General features: G+C 39.2%; 1 protein-coding gene and 1 long non-coding RNA gene across 2 annotated transcripts in view; one reads left to right on the forward strand and one right to left on the reverse strand.

Annotated features, from left to right (window-relative positions):
* Pigu (phosphatidylinositol glycan anchor biosynthesis, class U) overlaps window positions 1-13,349 on the forward strand; it is an 89,202-nt gene that overhangs the window by 46,517 nt on the left and 29,336 nt on the right. Inside the window, exon 7 of the mRNA XM_005384827.2 lies at window positions 1,021-1,118. Within this exon, the coding sequence (XP_005384884.1) occupies window positions 1,021-1,118 (98 nt within the window). The remainder of the gene's footprint in view (window positions 1-1,020; window positions 1,119-13,349) is intronic.
* On the reverse strand, window positions 1,158-2,553 carry LOC106148482. Its single transcript, XR_001233971.1, has 2 exons — window positions 2,393-2,553; window positions 1,158-1,248 (listed from the first exon to the last, which is right to left on the reverse strand). It is a non-coding gene; the product is annotated as an uncharacterized LOC106148482 (long non-coding RNA).

Here is a 13,349-nt window from a genome sequence, read left to right on the forward strand (position 1 = left end):
TTTTTTTAGAGACAGGCTCTCACTATGTAGTTCAGACTGGCCTTGAATTTGTGGTGGTCCTCCTGCCTCAGCCTCCTGAGTGCTAGTTAGCCATTATGTGTTAGAAATGGGGACATTATTAATAAAAATTAATATACTTAAGTCTGATAGTATAGTATGGACTCCTATAGTCCTCACTACTTAAGGGTAAGTTGGTAGAATCACTTGAGTCCAAAAATTTGAGACCAACTTGGGCAACATAGTGATTCCTGCCCCCTCTTTCCCCTCAAATGTGCTTTAATATAGAAAAAGAAACACATAGGGCTAGGAATATAGCTCAGTGGCAGAGGGCTTGCCTAGCATGCACAAGGTCCTGGGTTCAATCCTCAGTACCACAAAAAGAAAAAAGAAACATATGACCTCAAGATAACACATAAGGAAGAAGTGTGATAGAGGATAGCAATATGTAATGTAACAACCACTGTTGATGCGTATTATTTTGTCTTGAGACTGTATCACTTTGAATGTTCTTGCTTTGATTTGTTTATGTTTGTGATACTGGTATGCTGCTACTGTTCTATTTCTTTGTTTGTTTGTTTCTCATTTACTACTCTCTTTAAAATAAAAAAATAAATAAATAAATAAAAGATCCAGAGGGCTCAGTTCCACAGTTCTAAATATCATAAACCCTAAGTGGAGACTTAATAAGTTGAGACATTAAATAGGGCATGAGTATTAATGGACTTTATACATCTTTGGGCTGAAGTTTTGTAAAATTTTTCTGGGTGTGAAAATTTTACAAGAAAGTATGCCTTGGAGTCTCAGGCTGCTAAAGGCAGATGGTTTGACTTTCTTAGTTTCTTTGCAAGTAAAATCAAGCTAAGAAGCTCTCTGTGTTGTTTGCATTGTACCTGCAAATTAGAAAGCACCACAGCAGTGATTATCCAAGCAGTTATGGTAAGTTTTGTGTTGATGGGGACTTGTGAGTCTAATCCTGATTGATGAGGCCCGATTATTCCATGCGTTTATGTCTTTTTACAGGCAGTGCTTTCCTCAGTGCTATTTTTCTTGCCTTAGCAACATACCAGTCTCTGTACCCAATCACCTTGTTTGTCCCAGGACTCCTCTATCTCCTCCAGGTAAGCACTTGCTGGTCAGAAGCACCCAAGTGACATTTAATTCAAGGCCTGGTCCCTGCTGGCGAGAAGGAAGCACATGGGCCAGTACAGGCAGCAGGACTGGGCCCATCTCGTACCTGCTTGCTTCTACCTGAAAAGACAAAGACACTTGGCTAATTTTAAACAAGGTGGACCTAATGATCACTAAGTTCTAACTGTGCCTATCTTTGCAAGTATATGAGTACATTTAAATTTACATGTTTGTGTTTGGGATCTACTTACTGTCTTATGTACCTTATCTTTACTAACCCTATGTACATAGATCCTCTGGGCTCATTTCTTTAACTTTTCTTTTCTTTTTTTGTGTTTTGGAGATAGGGTCTTGCTGTGCAGTTCAGGCTGGCCTTGAGCTCACTTTCTAGCCCAAGCTGATCTTGAACTCACAACGATCCTCCTACCTCAGCCTCGTTCTCAGCCTCCCGAGTGCTGGGATTACAAGCCTGCACCACGCCGGCTAACTTTTCTTTATAATAGCATTTAGTTTGTAAGGTTGTTATAGAGACTAAATGTAATGGGTGCCCTTGATGCAGTGACAGGAACATAGTGCATGATCAACAAATATTACAATAATTAAAGTATGCAAATTGCTGATATTTATGGGGAACATACTACGTATCAAGTAATATGCCAAGCACTCTGAAGGCATCATCTCATATCAACGCCATAAAAACTTTATGGATTAGGTCGTGTTATTAGCTATGGATTCTTGTAATATCCACATTAGACACATAAGTTGAAACTGGAATGTTAGGGGCTTAAATCAGTTATCTGAGGTCACGTGGCTAGTGAGTGACCATGCTAAGATATGAAATCAGGCACTGCTTCTAAGACTGACTGTGTACCTTCCTTTGTTGACATAGAACATATTCTTGTGACTTTAAGTGACTTCCTAATATACCCTTGTGTTGATGTACACAGGGCCATATGGTTAGCTTGGTTTTTTTCCCTTGTTTGGGGAATTTGAAATATGTCTTCATTGTTACTAGTACTGTACACATAGTGTGGAAATTTGTTGCACCTTAAATTATGTCCCTAGGAAATACTCCTCCAGTTGAATCATTGGACCCAAGGCTGTGAGAAGCTTACAGTTATTATCTGAGATCAGATTGTTCACCAGAAGGCCTGAGCTGGTTTGCAGTGCCACCGTCTGTTTCCATGGGGAAGTGAACCAGCCACCTGCCAATTTGCCAGCACTGGCTTTTCAAGTTTGATTGTTAGTCCAATAGATGTATTACCAGAGGTTTTTCGTTTGTTTGTCTGGTTCGTTGGTTGGTTGAAGTATTTGGTGAAGTTGTTTTGATTTTTTCTATATTCTTGTTGAATCCAAGCATTTTGCACTTAACAGTATTTACTGTCTGTATTTTATTCCTTACTTCATATGCAGTTTATTCTTTAGAAAGTCTGAGCCCTAAAGAGAATGCATGCAATGAGAACTTTTGTGCAACTGGTTGTCAAATAATGTAGAATAAAGGGCTCAGGTACAGCTCAGTGCAAGAACACTTGCCTAGCATGTATGAGGCCCTGGGTTTGATCCCTAGTACCACAAAATCAAAGCAAACAAAAAATGTTTAAATATGACTTATTTATACACATGAGCTGACCAAAGATTTCAAAATGGTTTGTTAGGCAAATTTCTAAACAGTGTTTTATATAAAGTAACTTTCGTTTAAAACTCAGGGAAATTTCCTCCTGTCAAGCAGCTCAATCAGTCACTTTAGTTTCCCCCAGATGCCCAGGGCCATTTACTGAGGGACTACAGTATGCTGGGGGCCGTGCTGGATGCTGGCAATAGGCAGTTGAGGTTGCCACATAGGGAAGACTGCTGGTGAGCAGCTGGAGGACAGATGTGATAGGAGGCACTGAAATTGGGAAGGGTTAGAGCATTATACTTGCTCAGGTTACAGATTTTTATGTTTGTTTCGTTGGTTGACATACTTCTGTATTGAACCCAGGGTCTTCGCACTAAGCTACATCTTTAGCTTTTTTTGGTTTTTATTTTGAGACAGGGCTTTGCTAAGTTGCTTAGGCTGGGCTCAACATTGTGATCCTCCTTCCTCAGCCTTCCAGAATACTGGGATTACAGTTGTGCAGCACAGTGTCTGGCTAGGTCACAGCAGTTGAATGGGGACCCAAACCAGTGTCAGGGGAAATGGAGAACTGAGGGACTGGTGGGTACATGGGAATTCTAGGAGGTGGAATGGGCTGGGTTGGCAGCCGTCTGTATGTGGGGAACAGGAGTAGGAGGAGTTCGAGATAAATTTCACTGTAGGTAGAAATTAAAACCTCAGGCCAAATGTGTTTGTGTTTTTATTTTTATGTTAATATTTGAAGGGGCCTAAAAAGCACCAGGGCCTTGTGAGTCATGGTAGAGTATTTGGTAAATAAACCCAGTTACATCCAGAAAATAGATTTACCAGTTCAAATATGAGCAAGGGGACAAGAAGGAATTTTTTGTGTGTGTGGTGGCAGTACCAGGAATCAGAACTCAGGACCTTGCACTTGCCAGGTAGGCACTGCACTGCTGAGTCATATCCTCAGCCCAGGAATTATCTTTTAGGCCTGAGTTTCACAGAGGTGCGTAGGCTCCAAAGAGAGAAGCTAGAACTGCTCAGCTCAGTGTGGGGTAACTCTGTGACACAATGGACGTCCAAGGGAGGTGAGTTCCCTGTGAATCCGTTTCTTCACTGGCTGAAGAGCATTTGTTGGGGAGTCCTAACAGTGCCCTAAGTATTGGCACAGGTGGCTGGACCTAATTATCTTAAATTTCCTTCTGACCTCCACCTCAGAATGGCTTGATAATTAACAAAAACCATAGTTCTTCCTCATTTGATGAAGAAAAACTCTTCTTCTCAGAAGGCCATCTTATAAATGTAGAGAGAATGATAAAATAGTAAATTACTAGTCAAATTATTAACCTAGCAAAGATCATCTGTGGATGCTAAAATCATTCGGTGAATGGTTTTTGAACAGTATGTTCAAAAGGAAAGAGGAGGAAAGGAGGAAGAGGAGGAAAGGAGAAAAGAAGGGAAAAGCAAAAAGCATATGTATGCAAGAAAGTTGATAGTTATACTACTGATTTCTCTTTGTTCATTGAAAAGAAAGGTTTGTGCTAATATTGTTGTGTATTGATTTTTCTTTTTTTTTTCGGTACCGGAAATTGAACTCAGAACCTCATGCTTGCCAGGCAGGTGCTATGCCCCTGAACTATCTTCCCAGCTCTGTGCTAATTTTTCTAGTTTTTTTCTTGGTCTTTTTTGAGGCAGGGTCTCGCTATGCAGTTCAGGCTGGCCTTGAGCTCACTTTGTAGCCCAGGCTGGTCTTGAACTCACAACACTCCTCCTGCCTCAACCTCCTGAGTGCTGGAATTACAGGCTCTGTGCTAATATTGTTTGGCCAATTAAATGCCTATATCTTGTACTCTGAGTAACTAAGTTAAAGGTAACAATACATAATGTTACCCTCATGTTATCTTGTTTTGAAATCTTGTTTATTTTTTCTCTTTAAAATAAAATCCAAGCTAGGCCTGGTGGCGCACGCCTGTAATCCCAGGACTTGGGAGGCTGAGGCAGGAGGATCGTTGTGAATTCGAGACCAGTCTGCGCTATAAAGTGAGCTCAAGGCCAGCCTGAACTGCATAGCGAGACCCTGTCTCAAAAATACCAAAAAAAAAATAAATAAATAAAATCCAATTTTATACATATTCAAAAAGAAATATTGTGGTATGAAGGAGAATGTTCTTACTTTTAGGAGCTACATGTAGACATCGGAGAAGTGTCGTGATGTATGCAACTTTTAGATAGTTTGACAAAAATAAATTTATACACATGGATAAAAATAATACTAAACAGTTCATGTTTAATCTAGGTGACATATTTAGTTGTTATATAGTTGATTTTTCTGCATGCTTGAAAAACTTTATAATAAGAAAGAGAATAGAATATAAGTTCTGACATCTTGGCCTGGATACTTATGAGCTCTGTGACCCTGGAGAAATGACTTCCTTCTCCTTCAGTTTCCTTATTTACAAAATGGCCTAACAATACCTTCTGCAAATGGTCATTGCATATCAATTGTCTTGAAAAGACTTTGTTAAGAATGCAGTGATAGCAATCATGGTCATTAGTATTCAGATGTTTGTAGAAAGGACTTAGCTACCAGTTTGTAAGTATGCGGGGTGATAAAGGGAAAGGAAAATTACTCATTTTCTGGGGGCAAAGGAACTGTAAAGTTAGTTTGCATTTCCTCCTTAAACACTACAAACTTGCCTCCATTCTGCCAGTTCTTTCTTTTTTCTTTTTTTTCTTTCTTTCTTTCCTTCCTTCCTTCCATTTCGGGTACCGGGAATTGAACTGCCACTGAGCTAAATCCCCAGCCCTTCTCTCTCTCTTCCTTCCTTCCTTCCTTCCTTCCTTCCTTCCTTCCTTCCTTCCTTCCACCGGTTCTCACTATGTAGTTCAGGCAGGCCTTGAACTCACTATGCAGTCCAGACTGGCCTCTAACTCATGGTGATCTTCCTGCCTCAGCCTTCTGAGTGCTGGGATTATAGGTGTCACTGCACCTGGCTTTCTGCTGGTGATTTCTGGAGACCTAAAAAGGTAGATGAGACTAGCTAATGTCTCATCAGTGCTGGAGTCGAGGCTGTTTTTGTCTTCCCTCATGAGACACAGGATCAACGCGAGATGCAGCATCTGGCTCCCTGGTGAGTCACTGAGAATGGTAGTTTGAGCCCATCTGGTCCCCTCCCCCAAGTCTGCTCTCCTTCTGACCTTGGCTTGGAGCCTTGTTTATAAATTAGAGAGAAGCTTACAGTGAGATGATCTAACAGTATGCAGAATAAAACAGAGAGCCCTCACATGCATAGGATCAGGAGCTGCAGTGAAGGAAAAGCCAAGTGCACAGAGACCAAGAATCTGAGGCTGTGAGGCTGGCAAGACAGCTTGAGCAGTTTGCTGAGAAGCTTGTGGGGCTGTCCAAGAAGATGTCTAGTTTCCTCCCGCCTTTTGTTTGGGATTCCAAGTCTTGGAACCCCTCTGTGTGGTTTGAGACCCTGTTTTCTTTTGAACTCAGTAACAGACACAGCTGGGGCAGGGTTAGCTTGTGAGTGTTCTTTAGGTTTTTGCTGTAGGACCTTGTCTTGCTTTTGAACTGAAAAAACAAAATAATGGCAGAAAACTTCCCAAATATAGGGAAAAAAATAAACATACAGGTAGGTGAGACATACAGAACCCCAAATAGCCACAACCAAAAGAGAACCTCTCTGTGCCGCATTATACTACAAGTACTAAAAGTTCATCACAGGGACAAACTTAAAAGCTGTTGGAGAAAGGCAACAAATCACATATAATGGTAAACCCCTTAGAATTATAGCAGACTTAACATAAACCTTAAAGGCCAGGAGGCCTTGGAGTGAAGTGTTTCAAGCCTTAAAAGACAACTTCTAATCCCCACTATGTATCCTGCAAAACCTTCCTTCAAAATCAATGGAGACATAAAATATTCCCATGACAAAGAGCACCTCAAAAAATTCCTGACACCAAACTAACATTACAAAAAATTCCCAGGGATATCCTAGGAAGAGACAATGGAGCCAACAATGTCAAATACTCAAAAAGAATGAATACCTGGCAAGATGAGTAGCTAAGCAAAAGGGGGAAAAATCAGTAACAAGAGAATAGTGATAAGAATAAGTCAGTACTTGTCAGTAATACTGTCAATGTAAATGGTCTCAATTCCCAATTAAAGGCACAGATTGGCAGAATGGATGAAAAAACAAACCCAACAATATGGAGTATACAAGAAGCACATTTAATTCAAAAGGAAATTTACAGATTAAAAATCAAAGAATTTGGGGCTGGGGATTTAACTCAGTTGCACAGCACCTGTCTGGCAAGCGCAAGGTCATGAGTTTGATTCCCAGTACTGGAAAAATCAAAAAATCAAAGAATAGGCTGGGTATGGTGGCATATACCTGTAATCCCAGCACTCAGGAAGCTGAGGCAGGAAGATCCTTGTGAGTTTGAGATCAGCCTGGTCTATAAAGTGAGCTCAAGGCCAGCCTGAATTGCATAGTGGGACCCTGTCTCAAAAAGACAAAAATAAATAAATAAATAAATAAATAAATAAATAAATAAAATAATGGAAAACAATAGTCCATGCCACAGGAACCTGTAAAAAAGCAGGAGTAGCTATTCTAATTTCAGTCAAAGTGGATTTCAAGCCAAAATTGATCAGAAGAGACAAAGAAGTTTACTACGTATTAGTGAAGGGAACAGTTCAACAGGAAGAGATAACAATTATAAATGTATAAGCACTAAATACCATGCCCAATTTCATAACAAACACTAATAGATATAAAAAGTCAGATAAACACCAATATAATTGTAATGGATGACCTCACTACCCCATAAATGAACAGATCAGCTACACAAAGAATCAAGAAGGAACTATCAGAATTGAACTAAGCCATCAAACAAATGGACCTAATAGTTACCTACAAAGTGTTACATCCAGCAACCGCATACACATTCTTCTCAGCAGCATATGGGACTTTCTCCAAAATAGACCATATAATATCCTATAAAGCATGTTTAGGCTGGGTATGGTGGTGCATGCTTGTAGCCCCAGCACTTGGAGGCTGAGGCAGGATGATAATCATGAATTCAAGGCTAAGCTGAAATACATAGTAAGTTGAAGACCAGCCTGAACTAGTGAAAAACATGCTAAATAAATGCAAAAGCATTAGAATTATCCCAAGCAGATTATCAGATATAAAAAAAAATTATCAGATCATAGTGCAATGAAACTGGAAATCCATGGTAAAGGAAATCACAGAAACTATGCAAATGCAAGGAAATTAAATAATACCCTCGTGAATAATCCATGGGTCATACATGAAATTAAGGACTAAATTAGACAGTTCCTACAATCAAACAATAATGATAGTACAACTAACTGGAACCTATGGGACACAATGAAAGCAGTCCTAAGAGGGAAGTTTATAGTGGTGAGTTCCCATATCAGAAAACATATTAATGATACACCTCTCAAGGTCCTCAAAAAACAAGAATAATCCAAATCCAAAGCCAGTATGAGGAAAGAAATTATATAATTTAGAGCAAAAATTAATGAAATTGACTTAAAAAAACAGTACAAATAATGAATTGAAAGACTAAACAAAATAGATGAACACTCAGTCAATCTTACCAAAATAAGGAAAGAAAAGAACCAAATTCATGCAATTAGAAGTGAAAAACAGGCTGGGCATGGTGGTGCACACCTGTAATCCCAGCACTCGGCTGAAATACATAGTGAGGCTGAGACAGGAGGATTGTTGTGAGTTCAAGACCACCCTGGGCTACAAAGTGAGCTCAAGGCCAGCCTGAACTGCATAGGGAGACTCTGTCTCAAAAAGACAAAAAAAAAAAGCGAAAAAAGCAGTCAGAATGGATTCTGCCAAAATTCAGAAGATCATTAGTAATTACTTTGAGACTCTGTGCTGTGATAAAATGGAAAATTCAGAAGAAATGAATAGATTCCTAGATACATATGAACTACCAAAGATGAACCAAGAAGATATAAAAATTCTGAGTAATCTAATATCAGTTAGTAAAATTAAAGAATAAATAAATCTATCAACTAAGAAACTCCAGGTCCTGATAGATTCACTGCCAAATTCTACAAGAACTTTAGAGAAGATTTAATGCCAATACTCCTCAAACTCTAATGAAATAGAAAAGGAAGCAGTGTTCCCAAAGTCATTCCTGGAAGCAAGCATTACTGTGATTCTAAAACCAGAAAAGGAGTCAGCCAAAAATGAAAACTACAGGCTAGTCTCCTTAATGAATGTAGGTGCAAAAAATCCTCACTAAGATACTGGCAAACAGAATGCAACAAATCATCAAAGAGATCATACATCATAACCAAGTAGGATTCATTCCAGAGATGCAGGGAAGGCTCAACATATGCAGATAAATGAATATAATATACCACATAAACAGAAGCAAAGTCAAAAACTATATGATCATCTCAGTAGATGTAGGGGGCTGGGGATTTAGCTCAGTGGCACAGCGCCTGCCTGGCAAGTGCCAGGTCGTGAGTTCAATTCCCTGTACCGGAGAAAAACCAAAACCCAAAAAAAAAAAAAAAAAAAGAAGGAACAAACAAAAAATCAGTAGATGTAGAATAAGCCTTTGACAAAATCCAGCATCTAGTCATGATTTTAAAAAACCGTAAAGAAAATAAATATAAAAGGTCTTATCTCAATCTAATAAAAGCCATCTGTGACAAACCAATGGCAGACATCATACTAAATGGAGCTGAAGCTTTCCCTCTAAAATCAGGAACAAGGCAAGGATGTCCGTTATCACCATTCTTGTTCAATGTAGTTCTTGAATCATTAGCTACAGCAGTTAGACAAAAGAAAGAAGTAAAAGGGATATGGGTAAGAAAGGAAAAAGTTAAATTACTATGACATGAATCTTTACATAGAAGACCCCAAAAAATTCACCAGAAGACTCCTAGAATTAATAACCAAATTCAACAGTGTAGCAGGACACAGAATCAACACTCAAAAATTAGTAGCATTCCTGTACACAAATAATAAACTCACCAAGAGAGAGAAATTAGGGAAGCAATACCTTTCACAATAGCATCGAGAAAAATGAAATAATTACGGGTTAATAGAAGCAAAAAGCTTCTCTTTTCTCTGAAAAAGGAGCTGCAAGAGGATTTCAGAAAATAGAAAGATATTCCCTGTTCCTGGTTAGGCAGAACCAATAAAATTCAAATGGCCATACTTCCTGAAACTGTTATATAGATTTAACATAATCCCAATCAAAAAGCATTGCCCACAGAACTAGAGGAAGCAATCCTAAAATTTTATAGAAACAGAAGAGACCTAGAATAGCAGAAGCAATTCTGGGCAATCACAGGGGCATCACAAGCCTAGACCTCAAGTTATACTGCAAAGCTACAGTAATTAAAAATAGCATGATATTGGGGGGAAAAAAACCCAAAAAGAAAAAAAACAGACTTGTAGATCAATGGAACAGAATAAAAGATGAAGTAAAAATTCTAGGCACACTCAGCTACCTTTTTTTTTTTTTTTTTTTTTTTTTTTTGTCTTTTTGAGACAGGGTCTTGCTATGCAGTTCAGGCTGGCCTTGCTCTCATTTTGTAGCCCAGACTGGTCTCGAACTTGCAACGATCCTCCTGCCTCAGCCTCCCGAATGCTGGAATTACAGGCGTGTACCACCATGCCCAGCATCAGTTACCTTTTTTGTTTGTTTTTGTTTTTTTGAGACAAGTTTTTACTGTGCAGTTCAGGCTGGCCTAGAACTCACTTTGTAGCCCAGGGTGGCCTCAAACTTGCAGTGATCCTCCTGCCTCAGCCTCCCGAGTGCTGGGATTACAGGTATGTGCCCTCATGCCTGACAGCTACCTTATTTTTAACAAAGGGGCAAAATACTTTCACTGGTGGAAAGATGGCTTCTTTAATAAATGGTGCTGAGAAAACTGGCTATCCACATGCTATAGATTGAACCTAGACCCATATCTCTACCATATATGAAACAAAATCAAAATGGATTAAAGATCTAAATATTAACATGTTTCCAGCAGCTTGAACCACTGGTGGTACATGCGTGACTGTCTTATTGGGTAGCTTATACCACTAGTGGTATAAACAGATCTAACCACTTTTATCAAATTTTTACTAATAAAATTAATAAAACGCCACCTGAAAGGGCAGTCACACATGTGCCACCAATGGTTCAAGCTGCCTGGCAGCATGACATACAAATTACAGCCCAGTCATGAGCATGTTAAAACAGAACCTGCTGGAAGACAAAATAGGTAAAACCCTTGAAAGACACAGGCATAGGTAAAGGCTTCTTTAACATAACCCTGGTTGCACAAGAAATAATACCCAGAGTCAACAAATGGGATCACATCAAACTAAAAAGCTTTGTACAGCAAACCAAACCACCAACAGAGTGAAGAGACAACCTACAAAATGGGGAAAAATTTTACCAGATATTCCTCAGATAAAGAATATCTAGAATATATAAAGAATTCACAAAGTATAACCCGCCCCCCCAATTTACAGACCTAGTCAAAAAATGGGTATCTGAAATGAATAGATTAGCCGGGCGTGGTGGTGCATGCCTGTAATCCCAGCACTCGGGAGGCTGAGGTAGGAGGATCATTGTGAGTTCAAGGCCAGCCTGGGCTACAAAGTAAGCTCAAGGCCAGCCTGAACTGCATAGCGAGACCCTGTCTCAAAAAGACCAAAAAAAAAAAAAAAGTTAATAAATATTTTATAGGTGAAGAAATATAAATGGCCAATAAATACATGAAAAATTGTTTAATATTGCTGCCCATTAAAGAAATGCAAGTTAAAACACATGGAGATTCCATCTCAACCCAAAAGAATGGATATCATCAAGAAATCAATAATAAATACTAGAGGGCTGGGGAGAAAAAGGAACCCTTCTTTATTATTGGTGGGAGTATGAACTGGTACAACCACTGTAGAAATCATTATGAAGATTCCTAAAAAACTAAAAATAGAAATTCCATTTGAGGGCTGGGGATTTAGCTCAGCAGCACAGCGCCTGCCTGGCAAGTGCGACATCGTGAGTTCAATTCCCGGTACCGGGGGAAAAAAATAAAAAAGAAATTCCATTTGACCCAGCTATTCCTCTTTTAGGTATCTTCCTGAAAGAGTTGAAGACATCATATTACAGTGATACGTGCATACCCATGTATACAGAAGCACAGTTCATAATAACTAAATCTTGGGAGCAGCCTATATGTCTATCAACAGATGAATGGATCAAGAAAATGTGATATTACCCAAAGAACATAACACTGGGTTCCACAAACACATCCCTTTTCTACTGTGAATTTTTACTTTAGTGTAATAGTAGCCAACTATGTGTCTCAGTAGCTGTGCCTGGGAGATGCAGGAAGCAATCTTTGTGTTTACCCACTTGGTACTATGAAAGACAAGGTATGTGCACATGTGCAAAAGTGTGAAACCTGGATCTACACCCACATGATGCACCTAACAAGTTTTGTGTATGTTTACCTGAGCATCATGAAAGTATAATACACCCACACCACTCCAATATTTTTGTTGCTTGTTTGTTTTTTTGGAGATGGGGACTCACTCTGTAGTTCAGGCTAGGCTTAAACTTACTGTGTAACCCAGGCTGGCCTTGAACTTGCTGCAGTCCTCCTGTTTCAGTCTTCCCAAGTGCTGGGACTACAGGTGTGAGCCACTGCACTGGCCTGGATTTGTTTTTAGAAAAGTTTTCTTTTGATTTTTCTGGTAAAAGTAGCCCAGTTCAGTACAATGGCAAATGAAAAACTAGATTTGCAAATTTTGGAGGAGATCAAAAATGAATCATCAGATTACTGATGCATGGATGATGAAGACAATCCATTATGGTAAAATATATGCTTTCATAACAGAAGAGTGGTGTGGGTGTATGATGATGATGATGATGATGATGATGATGACTCTGATGTTGGCCATGTGAACCAGAGTTCCTGTGACAGTGAAGTGGACTAAAAATCAACTGATACAGACACAGGGAATGCAGACTTCCTTGATACAGATGACAAAGAAAACAGCAATGTGAGTACATAGTTGACTAGTCAAGATGTTGCAAAATTGTCACACAATGAAATGGAATGATCCAGTGTGAGAACTAGGTCCAAAAATGTAGTAAGAGTCTTGGAAGGGATGAGACATATTGCATAGAAACCAGCACTGCCATTCAGTGTTGGAAATTGTAACAGATGAAATGCTAGAAGATGCTGTGAAATACACAAAGGTTGAAATACAAGTAAAATATTCTGTATGCACCAGTAACCATACTCAAAAATATATTTATTATGATACCTCACCAAGTGAACTGAAAGCATTCACAGGTCTGCTGTACTTAGCAGGGATTTCTCATGGTAGTAACAAGACTGTGAAAGACTTAATGGAAAAGTGATGGGTCAAAATGTGGCATAAAAATTTATGGCCTTGCAGATGTGAAGACTTGCTATGCTTTTGATTTACAAATTTTGTCCTGTAGGGGTAGGCAGAGAGTCCATGAACAAAAACCAAATTGCACGTGAAACACTTGAAAGAATCAACAACTGGGATCTCATCCTACTGAAAAGTTTCTGCACATCTAA

Source organism: Chinchilla lanigera, unplaced genomic scaffold (assembly GCF_000276665.1).
Source record: "Chinchilla lanigera isolate Chin_1 unplaced genomic scaffold, ChiLan1.0 scaffold00021, whole genome shotgun sequence".
NCBI classification, from domain to species: Eukaryota; Metazoa; Chordata; class Mammalia; order Rodentia; family Chinchillidae; genus Chinchilla; species Chinchilla lanigera.